Genomic DNA, 23,110 nt, shown 5'->3' with positions numbered 1-23,110 from the left:
ATATATGAATGCACACAACATTTGTGTTTGTACTGTCAATAGATAAAGTGTGTGTGTGTGTGTTTCCAAGTTAAAGCTCACGCTTACAATCTAGTGCCTATCAGTCGTGTCATAGTGGTAGTGTTCTCTGCTTGGCTTTGTCATAAACTTGAAGTGGTGTTCCTAGGTAAAGAAATGTGAAACTGATCCATTCTGAAGTTACACTAAAACAGAAAAAAGAGCAGGAAGCATACAAGAAAATAGTGGTTGTTTTCACAAGTGCTGCCTCAAACCCCTCAGTAAATCTGGGCTGGAATGGCTTTTGCTGTTCTAGCATCGCATAATGATTGCATTCTGTAAGAGAATTAAGTTTCATAATGATTTCCTCCACCCCTTCTCCACTGGTGACTGCACTACTGCTCAGCCCAATTACCACTGGCCCTTACATAACCTGACTCCATCCACCACTTGCCCAGAAAAGAAAGGAACTTGTTTCCCCGTGAACAAAACAGGACAAGCTGTCCCCTCCCCGCAAGGAAGCTGGCCTGCACTGAACAATTAGGAGGCTAAATTGCAGGCTGAGCTAGGGTAGAAAACAAGCACCCATTGTGTGAAATGCTCCACAGTGCTTATGAGACTGTCAAGTTTCTCCCAGTCTCCATCCCTGTCAGGCACCTGAAAATAAACAAGCCCGTGGAATCACGTTCTCCTTCAGTGTGAAGTCTGCAGGACGCGTGGCTGCAGCTTCCTTTATTTCCCTCTGTCCTGGAGGCTCTTCAGCTCAGCCTCTCAGGGCTGCCAGGGTACAATGTTTCCCAGTTTGTAGACTGGTGCACTCTTTAATTTCTGTTTTAGTTCTTGCTGGCGTGCTTGAGCAGCATGTTGTGTGCCACAAAGGAATGACTGGTCAATTCAAAACGCTTGTGCATGAGTAAAGTGGTCAGAAGTGCTCCTGAACTGTATTAAGTTTCTTACTTGGCTTTGTTTGCTGCTTACAAGGGGATCAAGGTAACTTTCACTCTTTTCGTGTCACAAGATCACCTGCTGATGTACTTTGTTAGTGAGTTTGATTGTTTGCTTGAGAAGTGGGTTAGTTTGTTTACCTCCAGCTTTGTTCTGTCCTCTCTCCAGCTCCCATGTTTGTGCTACTCAGTCCTGCAAGAAGTGTTCTAGCTGTGTAGCAATGAGTGTTGTAGCTGTGCCTTTCGTCAGCTGGTGTCTTAAATCCCTTCCAGAGGAGAAAACTAAAAGCAAAAGTGATTCCACTCTTCTGCAATTAATTTGTGCAAAATGAGAATTAATGGCAGCTACAGGATGAGGACAAAGCCAATCTAATTCTCTCAGCACATTTAATGTGTATCAAGTTTGCACCTTTCTGAAACCCCAAACCAGGGGAATGCTTTTCAAATTCCAGTGTTTATTAAATCGAGTGAGTTCTTACTTGCAGAACCCCACTGTTGTTGAACCCTGTCCCAGAATCTGCAGTTGGAGTTACAAAGCATGCATTGGAGGGCTTTTTGTATCATTAACAGGGGTGTTTAGGAGGAAGCATTTAACCAGAATACCTGGTTGTGTCCTTCTGCCATCACCACTTCTGCCCCAGTCTCCTGTCAGGACCAATTTTCTAAGTAAACTGTGATCAAACAGGACAAAGCATCTGGGGCAGGTTCCTATGGACTAGTTCCTGCAGCAGTCCAGGGCAGTGTTATGGCTCCATTCTGCTGCTGCCAGGGTTAGAACGAGCCCTTGGGAATTTCTGTCAGCAGAAAGGGAGAGTGGTCATGCTCAGATTAACACAACTGCCATCTAAAGCACAGCCTGTGCAGCAGGTAGTTGGTTTTGTAGGGTCAGGTACTTGGAGAGGTTGAGTTTTCTCTGCTCCTCTCAGGTTTATGCCTCCATGTCTCGGCAGGATCGAGTCCAGGGGCAGCAGGGAAGATGATCTGTCTCCAAAGGCCATTTGCACAAACCAAGTGTTGTTTCAGTCTGTGTTCTGCATTTGTCTTTCAGCTGCTTTAGCAACTGTAATGATATAAGAATGCTTTGCTGGCCTTGGTGTCTGTTCAGTTCACAGGGATGGATGACTTGGACAATTTAAAATGTAATTGTTGTATCCCTAGTATGGTTTTTGAGAAGATTTTGATAGTCATGTCAAGGTTTTGAGGCTGGGGAAGGCTCAACTGCCAGCTGTAGAAAGTCTTTCAGATCATTTCTGAAAGGAGCAATTTACTGCAATTAAGTATTAGAGGTTTTTCCCATGGATTTAAATAACTATGACTTTACCAAACAGCATTGCTGTGTGCTGCTCTGTTCTACCACCCACCAAACCTACATCAATGCCACTCCTGCCCTTCCCAGCAAAATGCATCTGAGTTCAGTCAGTTTATGGAACAGCCCCAAAACAAGCTGGGCTTTAAGATCCTAGAGCTGCAAGTGGCCACTTTGCTGCTCACCTACAAAACACATTCTGTGGTTATAAAGGTGTCATTTTCCTTTCAAACATGTTGATTGTGTTCTTTCCATGTTTGCTTCAGGCCACCAGTTAGCAGAGCTGCTCCTCAGCCTGAGAAACTGCAAAAGAACAATGTCAGCAAGAAAAAGAAACTGGTTGAGGTGAGGCTTAATACTTTCTCCTTGGCTTTAGAAGCAATAAGTGAAATTCATCTGTGTTTTGAGGGCAGTTGAAGTCTTCTGTAGGTAGAACAGAAGAAATGTCTAGAAAGTGCTTTCAGCTCTGGTGGCAAATACCAGAAGGTGTGATGGGCAGCAACCCCTGTCAGAAAAGGGCTCAGATTCAGGGTCTTGCATCAACTCTCTCCAAAGACAAGCTTTGTGTCTTTCTTTGAAGGGCAGGTAGAGCTAAAGTGTACATGGACCCACAGCCAGCCCACACTCAAACCCAGCCCTGAGGGAAATGTGGGCAGAAACTGCACTTCCACACATGCAAAATCAAGTGTGGGAGCTGGAGTGGTGGGATTTGCTCATTGACTGTGGAACACACCTTTTCCCCCAAACTGTAGGGCCTCTCAACAACCTCTTTGAATTTGCACATCATGGAAGTGCTGAGCAAGGACTATTTGGTGATCTGTGCTGAGCTCTTGTAGCAACTGCTTGATCTGTCAATGAAGTTCACATTGTTCCACTGAAGCTGTAATTGTGCTCAGGACAGATGCATTAAAGCTGTGTTCTGGGGTATCAAAGCAACTTTAACAACACTGCTTTAGCCATTGGTGTTTTTCTGAAGGAAATTCCCGTGGCAGCTGCTTATTGTAAGCTGAAAATACACTTCTGATTAATGTGTTAATTATAGAATAACTTACAGCCTGCCTTTTGCTTCTTATTAGCACTGTAAGGTCAGAGCTTGGTCTGGTAAAGATTGCTAGTTTAGGAGAATGATTTTTGGAGGCTCTCAAAGGAGAAGAGATTTGCAAATAGCTGATACCCTGCAGAGATATTAAAGTGATGGGAAGGTGAGTGAAACTGGACCTCTTTTGTAAGTTGAATATAGTTTGAATGGAAATGTACAGACACAAAGCAGATGAATGATTTAATAATATAAACCTAGTGCTTTGATTGAGTAATAACAGAGTTGTAGATAGTCAGTGAGAACGTTGTGCCTCAACCAAGTAGCAGAAGAGCAGGGATGGCTGATGAATTGCTGCAGAACTCCACTACTGCCTCTCCAACACATTTGTGTAATTACTTCAGAGCTGTGCATGTGTGATCTCTGTGCTCTCCTTGTTTCTTCTTTCATTTCACCCTTACTCTTTCTGTGTCATTTTATTTGACCAGGAGCTGGCTTTAGACCATGTTTTTGGATACAGAGGATTTGATTGTCGCAACAACCTTCACTACCTGAACGACGGGGCCGACATTATTTTCCACACAGCTGCAGCAGGCATAGTTCAAAATCTCTCTACTGGTAATCGCACAAGTTCAGTGTTTCTGACTGAAAGTCTGAGCCTTTTCACATTCCTCTAACTTTCTCACATGTTGCACCTTGATAATTAATGCAAATGAATGTTGTGATGGCTGTTGGATGAAAGGGACAGTTCAGGTCGTCCCACAGAGCCACCCTGTTCTTTACAGCGAGTGTGACATTCTGCCAGGACGCTTCTGCTCAGCTTCTGGAGTTGTGCCTTGCTAAAATCCACACTGAAGATGCAGGGGTGACTTTGCAGAGGAGACAGCCTGGCTTATGAAATGACTAGTGCCCCCAAAAATGTTTCAAGCAATGGATGTTACTGCTCCTTTGGAGTTGTTTTAGCCACGGGACAGCGCAGGGAAGGGTACGTTTTGATGCCACGCAGTGTGAGCACGTCGCTCTCTGAAAGGGGCAGAAATAGTCCCTGTCACATCTGGGGACCTTTGGGGCCTCCAGCCCTGCACAACCCCTGACCCCTGGAGCTGGGAAGCACAGTTCCATCTGTTCTCTATGGGCCTTTCCCTCGGGAGGAGATTGCAAAGCACAGACTGCACAGGGCTGCAGCTCTCCACTGAGCTGCTCACTGGCTGCTTCCATTTGCTGGGAAACCTGGGCCCTGCCCTTGCCAGTTTTGCCTTTTCTTGCACTTAGAGGTGGCTACAGGATGATTGTGGTTCCCTGGACATAGCTGGTGTACCAAATATTGCTTTTATCTGCCTGTAGATGTTCATGGCTGTTTCTGGTGCATTTGGTAAGGGGAAGGAGAGCAGAGCAGCCGTGGCCCTACCCCCATCCATCCCCTGAGAACGCAGCACGAGTGGAGCAACCGGCTGCTGGTGTCCTCTTTGCTTCAGTGGTGGGGCTTTCTGCAATACTGCTGGGAATAAAAGCTTGTTTGCATTTTATTAGGTAGTCAGAGCTTCTACCTGGAGCACACAGATGACATTCTCTGCCTGACTGTGAATCAGCACCCCAAGTATAAGAACATTGTGGCCACCAGCCAGATCGGTAGGTGACTCTCCATATAACAAAGGTTTACTCAAAAACCACCAGAGGCACTGATATATTTTGGGCTTTTCTGGTAGGAATTTTAGCAGGACACATCAGTGTTACTGTCCTCAAACTTGTTCTTGAAAAGGAGTGATCAAGCTTCAGGATATTCTTAGGATTCCAGTTTGATCTCTGATTGTGAGCCACTGGGTTTTAGAGCTCATTGTAACCGTATTTCAGAGAGCAGGCCTTGATAAACTGAATCTGTAAGTGTAGGATTTCTGGAGTCCCCTCTTCCTTCCTCTGTCTGAGGCACTAATTTAGCAGTAAAATGCATAGCAGTGCCAACACAGTAATGCAAATGTCCTGTACCAGATGTACCAAAGCTGTAGGGAAAAGGGGAGAAAGAGAGTGAAATCTCGACAGAGGTTGTGACATGCGTAAGGGGGAGTTGTGAAACTGTGTTCACATGTTTGTTGTTTGCATGGAGGGTCCTCTGAGGTTCCCTGGTACCTTCTGCAGGGGTGAAGTGGGTGGGAAGTGCAGGAAGGCTCCCTCTGAGCTTTGAGGAGGATTCATTGCTTTTCACTTGAACCAGCTTCATGATGGTCATGGATAACGGTGTGAGTCTGGAGGGAGACTCCGGTCCCCACCCACTGGAATGAGTAACTGGACAGGGGCAGGAAAAGGGTGGCTCATGAACACCTCAACAAACCACCTCTCCCAGCTCCCCAGTGCTGCTGCTTCAGGTGGAGCCTCCAGTAAACACCCAGGTTCTGCCTCTTGTCAGAGCTCCAGGCCACAACACCGATTCCTGTGACAGAAAAGGGACTGTAAAGGCCCTTGTCCTAGTCTGTCTCTGAGAGCCCATGAAGCCAGTGTTTCTGATTTTGGTGTAACTACAGATTCATTTCACTGTTAATAAGTTTGTAAACCTGCATGTCTTTAGCATTTCTTTTAAACACCATTCTTAAAACTCCCAAGTACTAAATATTGTTGCAATATTTGTGTATAAAAGCCCCAATATACCCAAAGAAGTTCAACAATATTCCTGCTTATTGGTTTTGTTGGTTTAATCCATCCCCATTGCCAAGGTTTTGATTTGGTTTTCTTCCTTCTGGTGCTGATGCTGGCACTTCAGCATTAGAAACATGACTTATTTCACCTATTGTTTTCCCTTGGTGCTTCCTCATTTGCCATTGCTCTCCCAATGCAGGTGATATGACAGAATTCCCAGGTAAGGCTGATTCCTGTGTGCCTTTGTGCCATGTCCACGTGTCACGTTCCCGTGTTGTATCTGTGTGAGCTGCGGATACAAGCCAGACATCCACAGACAGTTTCTTTTGCATGAGCTTCTCCATCGATGTTCTGTTGTTCCTTTAGAATTTGTCTCCACGAGGTACAATGCTTTTTTTTCCCCCCAGTGTTTTGTGTCATGGTTTGACAGGAGCCATCTTTACAGCCCCTTCCCCCTTACCAGAAGAGGCAGTCGTGTCAAACCATGGCAGCGAGCTCTTATGATTGATTTCCTTCTTGAGTAGTGTCAATCCTGAAACACAACAGTCCCCCCCCAGCTCCTGAGTGTCTGTTTAGGTTTGGATGCTCTTGAAAAAAATGCCTGAATTAATTCTCTTCTAACACATCTTTTTGCACCTAGGTACAACTCCCACAATCCACATCTGGGACGCCATGAGTAAGCAAACGGTTTCAATGCTACGTTGCTTCCATGCCAAAGGGGTCAACTACGTGAACTTCAGTGCCACTGGCAAGCTGCTGGTTTCGGTGGGAGTGGATCCAGAACACACTATCACAGTGTGGAGGTGGCAGGAAGGTAACTCGGGGAGAATCGTGTTCCCTCAGCTGAACAGAACCCTGGGCCCTGATGTGCTTTTGGGAACAGATTTGTGGTGTTACTCTGGGTATTGAGGCTCCTCAAGTCACAATATCAGTTAAAGGAGAGAGCCAAGTGAGAGTAAACATGCTTAAGAGAAGTAGGTTTTTATTTCAACTGTAGATAGAGGTAACTGAAGGAAAAATGGTTGTTTAATGTGAAATTGCATTAAGGATTTTTGTTTTCTTCCTCAAATACTGGAGCTTGAAATTCTGTGCCATAGATGGGCCTTTGGGAAGTCATTTCCAGACAGGAATCACCATCCCCAGGCTGCAGATGGGAAGGGATTTCAGCTCATTAGATGTTTCACCAGATGGTACTTAGAACAGAACAGACTCAGTTTGGTTCCAACACTCGCCTCAGGCGGCCAAGCGCACCACTGACCTAAACCATATCCTTCAGCACCTCACCTACGACTTCTGTGTTATTTCACTGACCAAGGAGACAAATCATGCCACCAAGACCTAAATCTCATTTCCTAAAGCTGTGGGATGCAATCAAGGACCTTCCAGGTTGTGTGAATTGGGATGTTTGGGACCCTCAGTAATGTTGGGCTCTGCTTAGCTTTCAGCATCTGGGACACGGTTCTCTAATCCAACACCAGGTCAATATAGTTTACACTGTTGTATCAGAGCTGAATCCTGCAGGCCAATTTAGCTTTCTTTTTATCCTTTCCTGATGCAAACAGGAGCTAAAATTGCCAGCAGGGGAGGACACCTGGAGAGGATCTTTGTGGTAGAGTTCCGCCCAGACTCAGACACTCAGTTTGTGTCTGTTGGGGTGAAGCACATGAAGTTCTGGACGTTGGCTGGCAGCGCTTTGCTTTACAAGAAAGGAGTCATTGGTTCCATGGAAGATGCCAAAATGCAGACCATGCTTTCTGTTGCCTTTGGAGCTGTGAGTAAAAGCAAGCTCTTGCTTATTGCTTAACCCTTTCTTGGGAGGCTTGCATGCCTTTAGATCCTCGTGTACCTCTAAGCAGGGTTGGGTTTCTGTGGGAGTGGACATTTTTTGTTAGCACATACCTACAGCATCAGCTGCCGTGGCTTTTGGTTTGGACTTTGTTAGTTATTCAGCACTTTGGTGACTAGCTTAGAAAAATGGCACGTTGCTATTTGTGTGTAGGCTCTGCAGCCTTTTTCCTGCTAACAAACAGTATGACAAGAGCTAGGGATCCAGCTAATGGGGATGGTGTGGAACGCTCTCACTAAGGGAGGCTGACGCTGTGCTTTAGGCTTCACAGTTAAGGAAAGCACTGCATATGAACAGTGCAACAGCAGCATGACTGTGATGGTCTGAAACACCTTCTGCTCCATCCAGAAACCCTGCAGAAATGACCTTTGCAAAGGTTAAGCATAAATCATCAAATCACCAACTCAGAGAAGCCTCTCACTCCTAATGATCCTCCCTGGACAACAGTGCTAAGGTGTGAAATGTATCAATCTGGGCGCCCAAATCCTCATTCTCGGGCCCAAACAAGTGACTTTGTCACTCAAGAAATGTTCAATATTCTCTCAGTTCTGGTGGCATTATTCCAAACAGGAGCAATGTAATGCCACTGAGACCCCTAAAGTGATTTTTAAAATGGTGAGGGTGTGGATTTCAACCACTTCAAACACCGAAACCCACCGTGTCAGTGCAGCTGGTTTCAGTTCCTACACCCACTGCACAGTTGATTTCTGTCAGGAAATTTGGCAGCTGGAGGGACTTTACCTCAAGCTGGACACAAATGCAGAGGTGTTTGTTCCATCAGAAGTCGTTGGTGTTTGTTGCAGAACAACCTGACGTTTACTGGTGCCATCAATGGAGACGTCTATGTGTGGAAGGATCACTTTCTGATTCGGCTGGTGGCGAAGGCTCACACCGGGCCCGTGTTCACCATGTACACGACGCTGCGCGACGGGCTCATCGTCACAGGAGGGAAGGAGAGGCCGTAAGACATAACTTCTGTCCCTCACAGGAGTCTCTTTGTTGTTTGAATCCATTACCCTAGGCACACACAGTGCTTCCCAGCCAGAAATGGCACGTGCTGGGGCAGCTTCCAGCTAAATGTTACTGAAGCTGCCCAAGTGTCTTGGTAAGAGAAGGACGAGTAAACAGGGGACTGCAGGGTCCCAGGAATGCACCTGCTGAGCAAAGGATGCACTGAACCTCAAACCAGTGATGGCCATGAACACCTGCAGAAGCTCTTTGGTGCCTGAGCTCCTGCCGTAAGTGGGGTTCTGTCAAAATCCAGACCCCCTCTCCCAGCAGGGACTCTCTGATCAGTGAGTTCTTTGGCTTACTGGAAGTAACTTGTTTGCCAAGCTTATCTCGGTGATGAGAACTCGAGATTAAGTGAGAGGAGAGCAGGTTTAGAATCTGAAGTGTGTCAGCATCTCAATGTGTATTATTCACTCCCAGTGCATGACAGTGAGGGGTCTGTAGGTGCAGGAGAAATGACTCAGTGTATGTTCTATTATTGAATCAGAAAAACCCTGATGGGATTGACAGGTGGGATTTGTGGTGGCCTGTGCACATGGAGACATCTGGGTAACACAACACACTTGTTCTCAGCACCAAGGAAGGGGGAGCTGTAAAGCTGTGGGATCAGGAGATGAAGCGGTGCCGGGCGTTCCAGCTGGAGACGGGGCAGCTCATCGAGTGCGTGCGCTCCGTCTGCCGGGGAAAGGTGAGCTGCAGGGAGCTGGACTGGGCAGGGGGAGCAGCAGCAGGCCCTGGCTGCCTGCCTGGAGAACGTGCTGCCGTGTCTCCATGTGACAGCATCAGACTTTGTCCTTCTTTTGAAGGTGTGGTAGAGATGGGGATGAGCTGTTCCTGCCATCCATGGGCACTTAGCCACTGAGGGATCCTGTCTGTCCTGCTGACATCTCTCCTTCTCTTTTTTGGCCACAAACAGGGGAAGATTTTAGTGGGAACAAAAGATGGAGAAATCCTTGAAGTAGGAGAAAAAAATGCTGCTTCAAACTTGCTGATTGACTGTCACATGGAAGGAGAAATCTGGGGCTTGGCAACTCACCCCTCCAAAGACATCTTTATCTCTGCAAGTAACGATGGGACAGCAAGGATCTGGGACCTGTCTGACAAAGTGAGTATGGCTGAACCTAAAAGTTTCTGGTGCAAAAGGACCCTTTCACACAGCCAGCTGCAGGCTGTGGCAGCTCCCAGCACACCTCAGGGCAGCCACGGACAGAGAGGGGCCTGGTTCTTCTCTTTGGGGATGGTTCTTGTTTCTCTTGCTGTGTGGTGATGTGAAAAGGTGAGTCCTTGGTGAAGGAGGGTGCTGCTCTTCCCAAAAACAAGCCATTTGCAGAGAAGAGCAGGTATCTAGAAGCACTGGAGCCAAAGGAGTGTCTCTTACTGTACATTGCTCATTTTGATCTGAAGGACAGGCTGGTGTGGATTAAGGCAGCACTTTAATTCCATGCTGGCAGATGGGTGACACAGACTGTCCTGTTGCTGGCTCAGGCAGACTAATGACAAGCCTGCCCTAGTGGCCAGCACCACTCCTCCTCCTTTAGAACCAAGCATGTTGCTCACGTGTAGTTCAGGATTTTCCCCCAAGTCACACTGTGTAACAGCAGCCATGGGGAAAAAACCCAAATAGACTAAACACTCATAAAACAATCCCACAGAGGTTTGTGCTCCTGGCAGCCTAGCTCAGTGTTTTCAGAAGGAGGTTACCTGAGGCAAATGAGTACATTATAACAAACAGCTAAGTGAAAATGAAGAGCATTCTGGTATGATTTCACAGAGCAAATAACTGGCACAAACTTGCTCTGGATTTTTCAGCCTTTTCTGCTAAATAACATCCATTCTGCTGTAAAACCTGGAGGTCACCTCACAACAAGATGGTCACAAACAGGAGTCTCCCATCTGAATTCCACCTTTCTTTTGAAGGCTGGTGTGTGACATGTGCCTGGTGGGATGGGGGTCTGGATGTGAAATGTCTGATTTGAGAGGGAATACAGACAGTTTGTTTTCAGTCAGTGACTCTGTGCCTGGAGCTTTCCCTTTGCCTGATAGTTCTGTCCAGGGGAGGTCTGAGCCTGTTGCTGCTGTTCCCACAGAAACTGCTGAACAAGGTGAGCCTGGGTCACCCAGCAAGGTGTGCTGCCTACAGCCCTGATGGGGAGATGGTTGCCATTGGCATGAAGAATGGAGAGTTCATCATTTTGCTTGTGAACAGCCTGAAGGTTTGGGGCAAGAAGCGGGATAGGAAGTCTGCGATTCAGGATATCAGGTATGGCAGAGGCACAGTGCACGGCCTCTAAACACACAGCCCTTCCTCGGGAAGAAGCCCAGCAAGCTCCAGGTTGATTTCCAGACTCCTTTGTAACTCCAGAACTGTTGAAATCTGTGTGAAATGCATTCACTGGCCAACTGGTGGCTTTAGGTATAGCTACAGCTCTTATTCATGTGTCGCTAGAGCTGCTGTACCTTCCACACCACATGCCTTTTCCCTTGTGATGAGCTCTGTTGCATCCACTTGCATGTAACTAGCAATTTGTACACTGAGGAGCTGTGACTGTGGGAATCAAGACTATTGGACATTCTAAAATTGCCACTCCTGTTGCTTCCTCCCAGAGGATTAGTTACTCTAAAGCAAGTGCAATATTAACCACATACAGTACCCTCCCTCCTTCCCCTCTATTAAGCATCAAGGTGTGGTTTGGATTCAATCTTGGTATTGGTAGAAGGTTTTTCTTGTTTTCCAGTAAAAGAAATTTGTTCTCCTGCAATGAGAAGCAAAAAGTCTGACATAGAAACAGTCAATGATATCCCCACTCCATGTTTTGCTGTCTAGGATCAGCCCAGATAACAGGTTTTTGGCAGTAGGCTCCCAAGAGCATACTGTAGATTTCTATGACCTCACTCAAGGTACAACCCTCAACCGAATAGGCTACTGCAAGGACATTGCAAGCTTTGTCATCCAGATGGATTTCTCAGCAGACAGCAGGTACATTCAGGTAAGTCTCAGGTACACCCAGGGTGGTTGGTATTTGCTGTGACTTGCATGTTGACACAATGACAAGGCAGAATGGGTGAGGGAGGCTTTCCAAGGTAATGCTCAACTTCCAGGTGTCCCCAAATCTTCTGAGGTAGGCCAGAAAACTCAGATTGCCTTTAGGATGTTTATGGAGCTGTTTTTCAAGTCCTTTCTAAGCATTTAGGTCTTCCCCCTGGGTTCTGCCTCTCTGGCCGTCCCCTGAGAAGATGAGCAGGGTGCTAAAGGCAAAGCCTTCTCATTTCAGGGAAATGGTTACAACACTGAGAGCAACTGTGGATCAGAGCTGTTAGGGAAAACAGTTCTCCTTTGCTCTGGGCTGGGGTGCCTGTGATAGCTGAAACTAGAGAGTATAGAACCAGAGGGAGCTGTATCAGCACCTCGTTCAGCCTTCCTGAAACACTGATGTTGCTTCGTATTGTGTGTAAGATATTGCAGCTAGTGAGAAGAAAGAACTTGTATCCCAAGGTGTTTATTTCCCAGTAACACCTCTTGTGGCTTTTATTGCTGGGAATCTTAGAAATGAAGGAAAGGATGTGTTTCTGGCAAAGCTGGGAGCTTTCTCCTTTCCTGCTCTCAGGTATCGACGGGTGCCTACAAGCGGCAGGTTCACGAGGTGCCGCTCGGAAAGCAAATAACAGATCCTGCCTTCATAGAGAAGATCACCTGGGCCACCTGGACAAGGTAAAACACCCAACAGCATTTCTGCCTGATGGGGGACGGGTGTGGTACAAGACCCCAGTCACAGCACACAAACAGCTCTGGAGAGTGCCACCAAACGAGAGCGTTCCTGCGGTGCGATCGCGTTGGGTGCGGTGAGCTAGAGGGATGTTGATGGCTGTGCTGTGTTGCTGTCCAGCACTGTGGGAGGGAGCAGTGGCAAGTCTCATGGTGTAACACTGGTGTTGAACCTGGTTTTGGAACAGCATTCTAGGAGACGAAGTGATGGGGATTTGGCCGCGCAACGCGGATAAAGCCGACGTGAACTGTGCGAGCGTGACCCACGCCGGCCTCAACATCGTCACTGGCGACGACTTTGGGCTGGTCAAACTCTTCGATTTCCCGTGCACAGAAAAATTTGTAAGTGGCAGGATGTCCCCCAGCTGGGGATGGGAGGTCTGTCCCCACTCCCAGGGCGGTTGTGCCCCTGATCTTCTGTCCTTCCCCCCCCAGGCCAAACACAAGCGGTACTTTGGGCACTCGGCGCACGTCACCAACATCCGCTTCTCTCATGATGACAAGTACGTTGTCAGCACGGGAGGAGACGACTGCAGGTAACTGCTGGCTCCAGGTGATCAGCCCTCTGTGCCCACCCACAGGAATGCACTGAACCCCTTTCTCAGCCCACCCCGTGTGCATCGAAACCTGCTGGTGTGTGATGTTTTAGCTCGGTTTTCTTCCTCTGGAACTGCACCGGTCCCAGGGTCACCTCTGCTGCACCCACCAGCTCCCAGTGGGGCTTCCCCAGTGAGCAGGCATCTGTCCCCAGGGCCTGGGCCTGCAGGGGCCAGCACCCACCTCGGGGACTCTGGGCAGCCAGAGGCACTCGTAACACCTGAAGGAGCTCCAGCAACCGGCCCAGGAGCCACTTGGTGTGACTGCAGAGCATGTAGATGGGACAGACAGCTGCTGGGGGTGTCAGTCACACAAAAATAACCGAGCAGCTCCTGCCCAGGACGGCAATTCCAGCTCAACAGGAGGATAGACAGATTTAGAAAGACATTTCAAGTAACAGGAGGCTTCTCAAAAAGTGCCTTCAGCTTGTGTCAGGGTGGTTCTGGGGTGGCTGGTTTTTCCTTAGGGAGGAGTGTGTGTGTGTGTGTGTGTCTCTGTGTGTGTGTGTGTGTGCCCTCTCATCCCCAGGTCTATGTGAGTTTCCAGCCCTGCTGAGAGGACACTGCTGTCAAGCAACACAGGGAGCAGCAAGGCAAGGAATAAAAAAGTACTACAGCTGGTTAAGCACAAACTGTGACAAACCTTTTAAAAAGAGAACTAGAGAAACTGAAAAGCAACAGCACAGGAAAGGAAAGGGGAGAAATTGTCACAGGAGTGTTGTGAAGCATCTGTCAAGAACCAGGTGTTTGTAACTGCTTACTCAGCAGGAAAAATATAACCCAGGGTCTGCAGGACTGAGTCATTTTTGCCAGTGAATGAGACTGCACATCTTCTGTAGAAGGAGAAAAGGAAATACTGCAGTATGTCTCGTGGCACTGGGCTCCCCCCAGCCTGCAGTGCCTACAGCACAGACACTGGAGCTCTGGCCCAGGCTGCCCAGGGAGGGTGTGGAGGCTCCATCTCTGGAGGCCTGGAACCCTCCTGTGTGACCTGATCTAGATGCTCCTGCTTTAGCAGGTGGGTTGGACTGGATGATCTTTGGAGGTCCCTTCCGACCCTGACCATGCTGTGATTCTGGTGCTACATTCCATTTGTTCAGCTCAACTCTCCTCTCATGGCACAAGATGTGTCCTTCAGATTTGGCCTCCTCAAAACAGATGTTTCCATTTTCCTTTTTGGGGAGGAAAAAGAAAGAAGGCAGCATTTGTCACTGCCAGGGGGCTGCAGAGCAGGGGAGCATGAAGCTGCCAGCCCCCAGCAGCTGCCTTGGCCTCCCTTGACCTCTATTCTCACCCCTTGGGCTGTGAGCAACAGGAACTCCCAGCAGCTCATCAGCTGCCTTGGTTTTGACAGTAAGGAGGAGCATTTTGTGCTTGAAAGTGTAACCATTACAAAGTAAAATAATGGCATTTCCAGCCCCCAGGCCTTCACTAACACACAGTGCTTTAACTCCTTGCCCTCCACTGCTGCTATTTGCTAACCCCAGGGCTTCAAGCTGCTTCCCTGGCGCCTTGCTGGTAACTCCACGTTTGTGGCCAGGTGTGTATTTACAGGAGCCCATCTGTGCAGGACAGCAGGGTGCTCAGCACTGACCACACTCTCCTCTCCCTCTCTGCAGCGTGTTCGTGTGGCGGTGCCTGTGAGAGGAGCCTCGTGCTGCTGCCACCAGCCAGCGGCTGCCCCCCGCTGCCGCCCCCACGGCCTGACGGGACACGGACAGCAGCATCCTCCAGCAGGGAACCTGGAGCTGGAATCCCTTTGTAACCTGGGTAAGCCAAAGTGATAAAACAGTTGACTCACTAAGCTGCTTTTGCCTAATACTGTGTTGCTCAAACCACCTCTGAGAAGGGAGCACACCGAGAGGACGCTGGGCCCTTCCGTTTGTGTCACTGGAAAACGAATGGCTTGAACATTTGTGCAGGCAAGTTGGTGTTTCTCAGCCACGGCTGCTTGGCTCTCCAGGCTGGTGCATTGAGTGAAGTGCAGGCGTTCAGTGAGCTGGGGTTCACTCTTCAGCTGCCAGTAATCCAAGGAGCAATGTATCATTTTTTTAAGTCCATTTTATTTTTCAATAAGGTATATTTGGCAAGTTTTTCTATCCATGAAGTGCCTTTGAATAATTTTCTAGTAGTCTGGGCTACAAGTGTTGCCTCCCACCAGTTGCTTTCAAACACACGGTGCTATAACTCGCAGAGGAGGGCTAACCACCACCGACACCTTTCCCAGCTGTGTGCTCACATCTCCCTGCTTTCTGCTTTGGTTTTTAATACCTTCACAAGTGAATTCCAAACTGGTGTTGTAAGGACAAATTCCTGATGGCATTATGCCTCGTGGTAAGATGTTCACAATTGGGTTGTGGTGGCAGCTCGGCTGCAGCCAGAATAACTCAGTGAGGAGGGGGAAGAGAGTGTGGAGAGACTTTAGGTGGTTAAAGACATTGTGTAACACAAATATTGAGGAAATTGTTCCCCCAGTGTTTGTTCCTGCATGCTCCTCATTTATGGGCAGCTGTGCTCTGCAGACAGCTCCTTGCACAGGCACTGGCCAGCCCCTGCATTGAAGAGGTGTTTGAAAGCCTCCCAGAGTCCTCATTGCCCAGCACTGCCAGGGTGCGTCCCCTGGGATGGCCCCACGAGTGCCAGGCTGCTGGAGACAACAGGGATCAGTGATCCCAGCAACTGTGCCTGTCCTCAGGAAAAGCAGCACCTTTGCAAAGGTGAGCTCCTCCCCATCCCTGCTTCTCCTGCACCCTGGGCAGCCCCCACCCCTGGGGCTGGGCTGAGGTGGAAGGACAGGAAGGTGGAAGTGGAGCCCACAAAAAGCAATCAGAGCTGTTGGGACATCTGTTAGCAAACATTTTGTCCAAACCAAACCCTGCAGGGACAATGGAACAGCAAGTTCAACTTTTCCCTAGGAAACTGTTGAGAAAGGGAAAGAAAATACGTCAAAACAAAACCCCGTGGCCATTTGTGGCAAGGGACAAGGACCCTGCTTTGAACTTGCCTTTCTTTCAAAGACTGGTGAGTAATGAAAGGAAAGGGAGCCCAAAATGAAACACTTAAAGTTAGATTCAGTGTATGAAATGAACTGTTAGAAGTGCTGTAGTTCCAGTTCAGGTAAATAGGATGTGGCACTTGGGATGGAGCTGCAGGACACAGCGAGCACCCAGCTGAAGGAGTAGATCAGTGCACAATGAACACACAAAAGTGCTTCAGCAACCTCAAAGAATTACCTTTCTTTAAAACTGAGTCGATGACGAATGCCTTATGTCTATCCAGATGAGTGTGTCAGACACACAACACGAGTCCCTGTGCAGCCTGTCTGTAAGGAGAGCTCCTCGCCCCGCTGTGCTGTCAGGTGTGAGGTCAGTGAGCACCTTCTTTGCCTCTGTTGTACTGTTTGCCTTCCTTTCACATTGATTGTACCCCAACAAAAACCAGTGTGGCAGAATGAGAAAATCAACAGTGATGTGACCCAATACCCTAAAGCAATAGTGTCTGTCAGGAAGAAACACTGAGAAGTTGTATGTTTCTATGGTTTGGCTTTATGTATGAAATGTTGCCAAGTATTTGATGTATTATACTGTAAGACAGTAGTGCATGCATTTATTTTTCAATGGTCAAGATGCCATTAAATTAAAATCTGTGTCTCAAATAAATTTGGATACAAGTTTTGAACATCCAGCTCTTCTATCAGATTCAACAAGGTCATGGGAAGGGACTGTGGGAACGGCTTTAGTGTCTTTCCAAAGTGAATATGGTACCATGCAAATACGGGCTCAGAACTGAAAGAAACCACCAAGGAGCTTCACTTGCTTTAGCAGAACCTCAAATGCCACCCTGAATTCAGCCTGCTCAGTGGCCACTGGTGTGGCTGCAGCCTGTGTTGCACCTGAGCATCACCCAGCACCAGAGCTGCTCCTGAGCAAACTGCTTCTCACTGCACATTGCAAACAAAAGGTAGAGCATGGCAAGTCCATCTGCGCACAGAGCTCTAGTCTGACTGACTATTGCCACCACCACAAACTGAAAAGCAGCACAAAGATATTAAACTTGCCTCAAGAAAGCAGAACAGCCACAGTATTTAATGTCTATAAGCTTTATTGATACTTGGGGTTCTCGGGGTTGTTGCTGTTTCTGTTGGGTTTGGTTGGTTTGTTTTACATCTCACAATGCATTCCACAGACTTAGGTTTCAATACAGCTTCAACTGCAAGTGTATCCATTTTGACTTACGTCTTGAATAACAAGGTTTATGTTTCCAAACAGCATTTGCAGCATTACTCAGTGCCCAGATCATCAGAGTTGGAGAGACTGAAGAATGATTTGCCCAAAAGGAACTACTGTACATTTGTGCAACCAGGTGTATGCTGTAGTTTTCTTGCAATAGAGGTGGAGGTTCCTTTGTTCATCTCTCTATTTTTTTTACACAGATGCTAGTGTTTACAGAGACATTTCAGTTGTTCAAGCTTGTGTGCTATGGAGCTAGTCCAGGGATCAGTCAGTTCTCTGAAGGACAAAGCACTGTGGAGCAGCTGAAGGACTGAAGCTTGGTGAAACACAGATATAGATATATAGGCAATTGAGAAAACAATCAAATCACAATACAGCTACACTCATACCAAAAAGGCAAGGACTTCCCAAACTTGCTAAAATGGTATATTCTGCTAAAACATGTCATTTTAGAAAAGGGGCATCACCCTACACAGACCATAGACAGTGCACAAAGGGGGAGGAGCGAGCCTCTGCTCCAGCTGCACCCCTGGGACGCAGCAGGGCCTACCTCTGCTGAAGCCAAATGTACAGCTGTCTCACATGTGCTGTCTCAGCCAGCGCTGCACACAGGAGAAAGGGAGATGATTAGTTGGAGCTCCAGACGTAGCAGCTTACGATACTGAAGATGATAAAGCACATGGCAGTCAAAAACAGGTACTTGGGTGGGTTTTCTTTCCTCAAGCACTGCGTCGCTACAAAATACAGATGTGTGAAATTGCACTGCAAGGTGAAGGGCTTTGCTATTCCCTGACCCTCCCCGTGGAAATCCCAGTGAGTATTCGTTCCCCCTCCGCGCCGAGGCCCCGCGGCCGCACGCCGCAGCCGCGCTACTCCGCCTTGCGCTTCAGCCCGGGGATCTTGGCCTGGATCCTGCGGAGGAACGGAGAGGGGACGGGTCAGGGCTCAGGGGAGCACGGCCTCAGCAGCAGCTGTGCAGCTGTTGCAGGGTAAGGAGAGCCAGAGCGGCGCCGTGTGACGGGAGCAACGCCCCAGCACCTGAGCGCTGGCACAAACGCAAGCAACCCGAGGTCCTACTCACTTGGCCATGGCATCCTTGATGTTCTTGTTCACCAGCCCCAAGTAGTGGTCAATCTGGGCCTGAAATGAAGCAGGAGACAACACCAAGGGGCAGGTGAGACCTCACAAGAGCACTGGAGTTGAGCCTCTGCAGTGTCAAATGCCAGCTCTGGAACAGGTCCACGAGGTCCTTCCTCCAGCAGCTCCACCCTGATCACATTCCCCAGGAACCCACCCCAGCCCACGTAGAAGGCATCTGGAGCCTCCACCCACTCCCTGCCATGGAGGAGTTGAATCTTTCTACACACTTGGACTTGGTGCTGTGCTCCCGCATGGAGGGTCCTGAGCTGGGTGGGCTTTGGCTCTCCTTTGCAACCCTTCCCCCCTCAGATTTGTGACTTGAGAGATCTTCTAATAAAGGTTAAATAAAGAATCAATCAGGCTCCTCTTGTACCTCCCAGGGCACACCAAGGGGGAGGCACCTGCATCCATCCCAGCAGCTCCCTCTGTCACCCCCTGCCCCTGGGACCTCCCACCCTGCACATCAGCCAGGCAACAGCTCCTGGATGGCAAAGGGCGGCTCTGAGATGGGTTCAAGTCCCAGTGAAGTTCACACCAAGCACAACACAGCTGCTCCCAGTACTGCAGGGCTGTGCCATGGACAATGAGCACTCCCATGAGCAGTACTGCAGCAGAGCTGAGCCACTGAAGCTGGCAGCACACAGCTCAGGAGGCTGCAGCCCCCTCACCCAGAGTCTGTCATGGCACCCAGTGAAGTTTGCACCAAGCACAACACAGCACCAAACACAACACAGCTGCTGCCTGTACTGCAGGGCTGTGCCCGTGACACTGAGCAGCAATGCAGCAGCAGGGCTGAGCCACTGAACCTGGCAGCGCCCAGCCCAGGAGGCTGCAGCCCCTCAGTCTGTAACAGCAGCCACTGCAAACAGGAGACACCTGCAGTGTGCAGCACTGGCACTGAGCACCCTCAGGAGCAGGAACCCAGCAGCCCCATCAGCAGTGCTGCAGCCCAGATATACCAGTGATGCAGCAGAACCCCTCATCAGCAGTGATGCAGCTCAGCTGGGGCCCACCAGCAGTGATGCAGCACCCCACAATTAGCAGTAATGCAGCACACCTGGGGCACCCCACAATCAGCAGTAATGCAGCACAGGTGGGGCAGAACTTGGGGTGCAGAAAAGGGCCACTTACACAAGTGTGACCTCCCGGGGAGTCGGGGTGCAGGGTAACGCAGCACCTGTGCTGCTGCTCCCCTCTCACGCCCCGAGGGAGGCTTCGCCTCCTCATTCAGTGCCCTTGTTCTGCCACACGTGAAAATTGGCAACTTGCCAAGTCTTTCTTTCTTTCTTTCTTTCTTTCTTTCTTTCTTTCTTTCTTTCTTTCTTTCTTTCTTTCTTTCTTTCTTTCTTTCTTTCTTTCTTTCTTTCTTTCTTTCTTTCTTTCTTTCTTTCTTCTTTCTTTCTTTCTTTCTTTCTTTCTTTCTTTCTTTCTTTCTTTCTTTCTTTCTTTCTTCTTTCTTTCTTTCTTTCTTTCTTTCTTCTTTCTTTCTTTCTTTCTTTCTTTCTTTCTTTCTTTCTTTCTTTCTTTCTTTCTTTCTTTCTTTCTTTCTTTCTTTCTTCTTTCTTTCTTTCTTTCTTTCTTTCTTTCTTTTCTTTCTTTCTTTCTTTCTTTCTTTCTTTCTTTCTTTCTTTCTTTCTTTCTTTCTTTCTTTCTTTCTTTCTTTCTTTCTTTCTTTCTTTCCTTTCTTTCTTTCTTTCTTTCTTTCTTTCTTTCTTTCTTTCTTTCTTTCTTTCTTTCTTTCTTTCTTTCTTTCTTTCTTTCTTTCTTTCTTTCTTTCTTTCTTTCTTTCTTTCTTTCTTTCTTTCTTTCTTTCTTTCTTTCTTTCTTTCTTTCTTTCTTTCTTTCTTTCTTTCTTTCTTTCTTTCTTTCTTTCTTTCTTTCTTTCTTTCTTTCTTTCTTTCTTTCTTTCTTTCTTTCTTTCTTTCTTTCTTTCTTTCTTTCTTTCTTTCTTTCTTTCTTTCTTTCTTTCTTTCTTTCTTTCTTTCTTTCTTTCTTTCTTTCTTTCTTTCTTTCTTTCTTTCTTTCTTTCTTTCTTTCTTTCTTTCTTTCTTGGCTGAGCTCTCCAGACCACACTCAACCCCAAATCTCACCCTCTCCAGACTCTCCAAAATGCCCAGACAGCCTCTCACCAAAAATCAGCTTCAGGTCTCCTCACACCTCAATGCCTCCAAAAATTCTTTCACACCCTGCATCATTATGCCCCACATTTTATTTATGCCCTGCACATCCCTCCACCACTGCACACCCTCCTCTCATACCTCACCCATTACTGCACATACACCACACCCCATTACACATATTCCAATTACACACCCCAACACCACTTATGGCATACACATCACCACAGCACACTATGCACAGGACAGTTGCACCCCACACCTCACAGTGCTGGACAGAGGTCCCACACCTGTACCAGGCACTGTGCATTCCTGACCATGCCCCCAATGCTGCTGCACCCTGCAGCGCTCCTGGACCCGCTGGCACCTGCTCATGCTTTCGACCCTCATCCACACCCTCCACACTCACACACCTCTTCTCACTTTCCCTCATTACACAGCACCATGTACTTCATTGCACTTGATGCTCTTTCTCTCACCTCACCCCAAAACAGACCTCTCAGCTGACATTCCTTCCTGACACGGACACCTCACCCTGTCCAGCCTCACCTCCCCTTCCCAGCTACTCAGCCCCTCGCTCCTGTCTGGCTGTGCACATCCCACTGACACTGCACAGCACACACTGTGCCACACACACTGCCACAGCCCAGCACTGTTTTCCCTGCCACACCACCCCAGCTGCCCCTCCTGCAAGTCATCGCCCGCCCCTCCCACAGCCCTGATGAGCTGAGCTCGGTAGGTGATGGCCGACACCTGAGGCCCCCATCAGCCACCTTCCCATTCCACTTGTGGGATTCATCCCTGGGCACTTACAAAAACAACCTCCCCACACAGTCCAGGACCACAAGGCTCTGAAACTCACTGCTCTTACAAGCAAAGGGACTGCTCAGCCCCTCTGGACTTCTCTGTCCAACCCAGGACACAAGGAAAACTTCTGTTTTTCCTTTTTGTGGCAACAGAGCTCATTGTAGGACTCATTTCATGAGTCACAGCTCACACTCACCTGATGTCTCTCATAAATAACAGGAACGCTGAACAGCGAAATCAAAGCTGCAAAGGAGCACATGGAAAGTGTTAATAGCGACACAAGGGATGGTGCTCAGGTCAAACACTTGATACACCCCTGTGCATTCCTTTTATAAAGGTACCAGAAAAAAGAACTAAGTCACACAGAAATTCTGTTGGTCACTACTTTCAATAATCCATAATAAAAAGCAGCTGGGCTCTTCTCCAGCTCTCACTGTCAGTCCAAGGAGTCTGCTCTCCTTCATTTTTTCACTGTAGGGTACACAATATACATCCTCAATAAGGATGCTTAGGGTTCTGGCACCTGGAGCCAGGCTGCTCTGCAATACAAGAAATGATGTGTGCCACAGCCCATCCTGTTACTTCCTCCCGAGGAGGCTCTAACCCTGACAGGGACCAGCACAGCATGTTTGTAAATGACACACAGTCTGAAAAATCAGTCATCTTGGGGAATCTGAGAACACAAAGGATGTGTTCTGCAGTGCCATCAACATCCTAGAGAACAGGACACAATGTGGTAACATCTCATGCACTCTCCAGAGCCAAGCAGCTTATTTTGCATGACAGGTGCTGAACACAACTTAGAATACTTACCCAGAATCAGTAATGTCAGACCATTAAACAAGGCACCAACATAAGTGAAGACCCACATCAACACTGCAAACTGGAAGGGAAAAAAACAGCGTGTCATTCACTGCCCATCTTACCAGAACACAGCAGGGAGGAGCTTCTCTAAGCACACCCACGAAACTAAACCACCCCCAACTCCACTTCACCTTCTAAGTCTCATGTAATTATAGATGAGGGACAAGGTGGCTGAAGGGCTCAGTAATAGGATATGTGGCCCCAAGCCTGCAGGGACCACAAGCTGTCAGCACCTTCTGTCCTCGCACAGCACCTCCGACCCTGCCCTCGCTAACAACGGGCACACACAGCTCCCACCTACCACCCTTCACAGGGACACACACGACAGGCCACTCAGAGAAAAGCGAGCAGCTCATTGCCCTGTGCAAACAGCAGCGCCAAACTATGAAAGTCAACCACACCTGGGCTCAGGAAAGAGCTGACGACACTGGACAGGGGGTAGAGACCGTGTTACGCAGGAAGGTAATGTGGCAAGCTGCCTCAAATCGCTTTTCCCTTAAACCCAAGAGCTTTGGATATGAAAACATTCTGGGAAGAGAGAAGTCAGTAGTGTAATAAAGTGCAAGCTGGCTCTTGGACAATTCAGAAGCAAACGTGTCCATTCTGTTAACAGACACCAAAATCCTCACACTGCCATCGTTTCTGGTGCCAGACCCCAGCTCGGACCCACGCTGGGCTCCTGCACGTGGCTCCACACGGGGAGCTCGGGCCCCTCTGCCAGGTGGAGAGTGTCCCAAGCACACCTCTGACCTATTCCAGGCTGGGAGGGGGCTGCAGGCTGCCAGCTCTATTTCTGTGTAGGGTTCCTCCCCAAGGAAAATCA

The 23,110-nt window shown here is 48.3% G+C and overlaps 2 protein-coding genes across 9 annotated transcripts in view; one reads left to right on the top strand and one right to left on the bottom strand.

Annotated features, from left to right (window-relative positions):
- EML6 (EMAP like 6) overlaps window positions 1-18,286 on the top strand; it is a 98,179-nt gene extending 79,893 nt beyond the window's left edge. Inside the window, exons 28-43 of one of the 5 annotated variants that reach the window (XR_009818149.1) lie at window positions 2,514-2,592; window positions 3,772-3,901; window positions 4,814-4,912; window positions 6,111-6,131; window positions 6,552-6,725; window positions 7,474-7,682; window positions 8,561-8,718; window positions 9,342-9,456; window positions 9,685-9,873; window positions 10,856-11,028; window positions 11,593-11,755; window positions 12,374-12,477; window positions 12,720-12,873; window positions 12,967-13,067; window positions 14,747-15,844; window positions 16,043-18,286. Coding sequence is in view for 3 of the 5 variants with exons in the window: in XM_061989329.1 (XP_061845313.1) it covers window positions 2,514-2,592; window positions 3,772-3,901; window positions 4,814-4,912; window positions 6,111-6,131; window positions 6,552-6,725; window positions 7,474-7,682; window positions 8,561-8,718; window positions 9,342-9,456; window positions 9,685-9,873; window positions 10,856-11,028; window positions 11,593-11,755; window positions 12,374-12,477; window positions 12,720-12,873; window positions 12,967-13,067; window positions 14,747-14,771 (1,894 nt within the window). In the remaining 2 variants the exon portion in view is untranslated. Of the gene's footprint in view, window positions 1-2,513; window positions 2,593-3,771; window positions 3,902-4,813; window positions 4,913-6,110; window positions 6,132-6,551; window positions 6,726-7,473; window positions 7,683-8,560; window positions 8,719-9,341; window positions 9,457-9,684; window positions 9,874-10,855; window positions 11,029-11,592; window positions 11,756-12,373; window positions 12,478-12,719; window positions 12,874-12,966; window positions 13,068-14,746 lie in introns of those variants that run through there. The other 4 variants (XR_009818150.1, XM_061989329.1, XM_061989331.1 and 1 more) reach the window with 4 other exon arrangements.
- RTN4 (reticulon 4) overlaps window positions 17,211-23,110 on the bottom strand; it is a 46,384-nt gene continuing 40,484 nt past the window's right edge. For all 4 annotated transcript variants that reach the window (XM_061989336.1, XM_061989333.1, XM_061989334.1 and 1 more), the window contains 4 exons: window positions 22,237-22,306; window positions 21,620-21,666; window positions 18,441-18,499; window positions 17,211-18,271 (listed from right to left, as the gene is read on the bottom strand). In XM_061989336.1, the coding sequence (XP_061845320.1) occupies window positions 18,229-18,271; window positions 18,441-18,499; window positions 21,620-21,666; window positions 22,237-22,306 (219 nt within the window). In that variant the 3' untranslated portion in view covers window positions 17,211-18,228. The remainder of the gene's footprint in view (window positions 18,272-18,440; window positions 18,500-21,619; window positions 21,667-22,236; window positions 22,307-23,110) is intronic.

This window comes from Colius striatus, chromosome 2 (genome assembly GCF_028858725.1).
Source record: "Colius striatus isolate bColStr4 chromosome 2, bColStr4.1.hap1, whole genome shotgun sequence".
NCBI classification, from domain to species: Eukaryota; Metazoa; Chordata; class Aves; order Coliiformes; family Coliidae; genus Colius; species Colius striatus.
This window is presented reverse-complemented; position numbering and strand designations above follow the sequence as displayed.